General features: G+C 43.1%; 1 protein-coding gene across 1 annotated transcript; it reads right to left on the bottom strand.

The window, feature by feature from the left end:
• Window positions 1-1,198: 1,198 nt before the first annotated feature.
• Window positions 1,199-3,556, bottom strand: LOC107942634 (uncharacterized). The gene is made up of 4 exons (XM_016876340.2): window positions 3,359-3,556; window positions 2,972-3,103; window positions 2,738-2,875; window positions 1,199-2,647 (listed from the first exon to the last, which is right to left on the bottom strand). The coding sequence occupies exons 1-4, from the start codon at window positions 3,554-3,556 to the stop codon at window positions 1,199-1,201; spliced, it is 1,917 nt and encodes a 638-aa protein (XP_016731829.2).
• Window positions 3,557-4,087: the final 531 nt, after the last annotated feature.

The following is a 4,087-nucleotide window of genomic DNA, read 5'->3' as shown; positions in this document are numbered from 1 at the left end:
TTCCTGACCTAGCCCCAAAAGTGCACTTCGCTGGATTAAGCTTGAGTTGGAACTTTCTCAACCTTAAGAATAACTTTTTCAAGACCTGCACATGTTCGCCCTCCGTTCTAGATTTCGCGATCATATCATCAACGTAAACCTCGATTTCCCTGTGCATCATGTCATGGAACAAGGCTACCATGACTCTTTGGTATGTCGCTCCTGCATTCTTCAATCCAAACCGCATCACTTTATAACAAAACATCCCCCATAACGTAATGAATGTAGTCTTTTTCATGTCTTCAGGATGCATCTTTATCTGATTATACCCAGAAAAACCATCCATGAAGGAAAACAGTGAAAAGCCCGCAGTATTGTCTACCAATATGTCGATGTGGGGCAATGGGAAATTATCCTTTGGACTAGCCTTGTTCAAATCCCGATAATCCACACACATTCGTACTTTTCCATCTTTCTTTGGAACTGGTACGATATTAGCCACCCACTCAGAATACTTGACTTCTTGCAGAAATTCGGCATCAAACTGCTTTTAGACCTCCTCCTTTATCTTCAACACGATATCAGACCTCATCCTTCTGAGCTTTTGCTGCACTGGCTTGCAATCTTCTCTTATAGGGAGACGATGGACTACAATGTCGGCACTCAACCCCAGCATATCCTGGTATGACCATGCAAACACGTCCTTGAACTCTCGGAGTAATTCGATGAGGTCTTGTCTTGTCTTTGCAGAGATATCCGATCCGATCTTCACCTTTTTACCTTCCTCCAAGCTCACAATTTCTATTGATTCCCTGTGAGGTAGGATTTGCTTCTCAGTCCTTTCTACCATCTTCAACAAGTCTGGAGACAAACCACAGTCTTTGTCATCTTCAAAATCATGCGATCCTTCTAAACACATGTTTCGTTCAAAAGGAGACTCTCAAATTTGTAAGAGTGACATTCATATCATTGATATCGTAGGACCTGTTATGAAAAATAATATGGATTCAGGAATTTGTTTGGTGCAATATGGTCATGAATGAAATGCAAGCGTAGTTTGGGAGAAATTCAAAATAACTGCTCTTATGGATAGAAAGATTTGCTCCAAAAATGACTGCAAAGATGAACTTCATTAAAATAACAATTTTTAGACATGAGCCTATTTCACAAAGGAATCCTTATCACTTCTAGGCTAAAAGTAATAAGGGTGTTCTGGACATTACTCTGAGGAAATCCTAAAAACTATAGATATTTCTTCTGTAGTCCAGTTGTTTAGCGCCCTTCCCGACTCATAAGGACGAACATCTGGAAAAGTTCTTCTTCCCGTCACTTCTTCATACACGGTGTGAATACTCTCTAACTCCGTGTTAATACTTCTGACCCCTAGCATTCCTTGATAGATAAATCCTCCCGATACAAAAGTCTTAGATAGGTGAGGAAAGGTCATGGGTTCCCATTCAACTTCAACCCCTGTCAAACGAGCCCTTCTTCTCATTTGTTTCTTCTCTCGCTTCATCCTCATTTGCTTAAAATCTGGCTTATAACCTAAGCCAAAACGATCGTGCTTGCCCTTCAATACTGGGACCTCGACTCGACCCTGAAGATATCTCCCCAATCCTTTCCCTGGCAAAGTTCCTTTTCCAACTGTCAATTGCAGCCCCATCTCTGTGGTCTTTGATATTCTCGGCATCGGGATATTGTTTCCCTCAAAGATGAATGTTACATTTACGAACTCTAAGGAATGGAAAGAGCACTCGATTGCATCATCACTCGTCTCCAAATAAGGTGCATCGTTAGTCACAGATGCAATGATATCCTCTTCAGCATCTATCGTTACTACCCGGCCTTTTGACACCAGCTTCAGTTTTTGATGTAACGATGATGGTACCGCACCTGCTGAATGAATCCATGGCCTTCCTAATAGGCAACTGTAAGAAGACTTAATGTCCATAACCAAGAAGTCTACCTCATAGATAGTTGGGCCAATTAACAAGGGTATGTCAATTCTTCCCATGACCCTCCTCTTAGTACCATCAAATGCTCGAACCACGTTCTGACATGATTTCATATGTGAACTATCCACAGGTAGCCTGTTGAGCGTGGATAGGGGCAATACATTTAATGTTGATCCATTGTCTACCAGAACCCTCGGTAATATGCACCCTTTAAACCTTGCAGTGATGTATAAAGCTCTAGTAGATCCCATACCCCCAGGTGGTATTTCGTCATCGCTGAAAGAAATGAAGTTATCAGCACTTATATTGCCGACCAGTCGATCCAACTTGTTAATAGAGATATCGTCGGCCACATAAGTTTCATTTAGCACCTTCAGTAGTGCATTTTGATGTCCCTCCGAGTTCAAGAGTAAAGCTAGCACAGATATGCGAGCTGGTTGTTTGTGCAGATGTTCCACAATGCTATACTCGCTATGCTTTATGAACTTCAAGAACTCTCTAGCTTCCTCCTCTTTGATTGGTTCATTGACCAACAATTCGGGTTCAACCACATTCTTCTTCTTTTCAACTGAAGTTTCTTCTCTTATTGGCTCTACTCGTGCTTTCATCTGTTCGTGGTGCCTTCCTTCATCCTGTTCCTCTTTATTGATTACATCCTCCTTCCCCGGGATTGTCACATTACAATCGTAATTCCAAGGAACCCTCCTGTTATCCTTATATGCAAACACAGTCGATTTTTGAATGATTACTTTTGGTGTTATTCATGCCCCAATCTCACTGTTCTGAGGTCGCGAGATGATGACCACAGGACGGTTAGCCTTCGGGACTCCCAATGCCAACTCTGATGCGCATACAAAACTCTCCTCTTGAACTCCTTCACAGAATTCCACCTCCCTATTATCCATCATACCTTGTATCAGGGCTCTGAACCCTGTACACTCCTAGATTTCATGCCCCACTTCATGGTGGAACTCACAGTAGTTCTCCCTCTTTTCACAACTTTTTTCTGAGACGATTAGTCCCCTTTTCACCATCACCTTCCAGACCCATCTCAAAGGAGTTTTTACATCCGTAATGTCTGCCTTGATTCTTCTGTCTTCACCCACCATATTTACCCTACCATCAGTGAAATTCGGTAATGGGTTTTCTACCTTGGTCGAGTCATCAAACTTAACGACACCCATACCAATGAGCTTTTCAATTAACTTCTTGAAGGCCGTACAGTTTTCTATAGAATGCCCTGTTATTCCCGCATGATAGTCGCACTGTGCATTCGCATCGTACCATTTGGGATACGGGGGTTGCAAGGGCTTAAGATAGAAAGGGGAAACTACGTGTGCGTCGAATAAATTTCGGTATAGTTCCCTGTAAGACATAGGATTTGGTGTGAATTGGGGCCTCTCAGTATTTCGCCTTGTACCGACCTCCTGTCTCGACGAGCTTTGCTGATTGGCAGCCACCTTTCCTGGCTGACTCACTGTTACTGACTTCGAGTAACCCTTGTTGTACATGCCCACGTTGTTCACCTCGTTTTCTTTCCTCTTCGAGGCTAGTCTTCTGTTACTCTCTCCCGCATCAATCTTTCCACTTCTGATGGTGTTCTCAATCATCTCACCATTCATGACTATGTCATGAAAGCTTTTTGTGGCACTTCCTAACATATGTGTAATGAACGGTGCCTTCAGGGTGTTAATGAACAACATGGTCATTTCCTTTTCCAAGAGCGGCGGTTGAACCTAGACCGCAACCTCCCTCCATCTCTGTGCGTACTGCTTGAAGCTTTCACTCGGTTTCTTCTTCATGTTTTGAAGGGTGATTCTATCAGGAGTCATGTCTGTCACATGACTATATTGTTCCATGAATGCTTGTGCTAGGTCCCTCCATGAACCAATCGTGGCACGACTCAACTGATTGTACCATTTGGATGCTGCCCCTACAAGGCTGTCTTGGAAACAGTGTATCAGGAGTTGGTCGTTGTTAACATATCCCGCCATTCGTCTGCAGAACATGGTGATGTGAGCTTCTGGGCAGCTTGTCCCATTGTACTTTTCGAATTCAGGCATCTTAAACTTATGAGGGAGTACTAAATCTGGCACTAAACTCAGCTCTTTTGCGTCAATGCCTCGATAACTCTCAGTGACCTCCATCGCCTT

The sequence above is a fragment of the Gossypium hirsutum genome, chromosome D12 (assembly GCF_007990345.1).
Source record: "Gossypium hirsutum isolate 1008001.06 chromosome D12, Gossypium_hirsutum_v2.1, whole genome shotgun sequence".
Classification (NCBI taxonomy): domain Eukaryota; kingdom Viridiplantae; phylum Streptophyta; class Magnoliopsida; order Malvales; family Malvaceae; genus Gossypium; species Gossypium hirsutum.
Note: the sequence above shows the minus strand (reverse complement) of the source record. Positions and strands in the feature narration are given on the sequence as shown.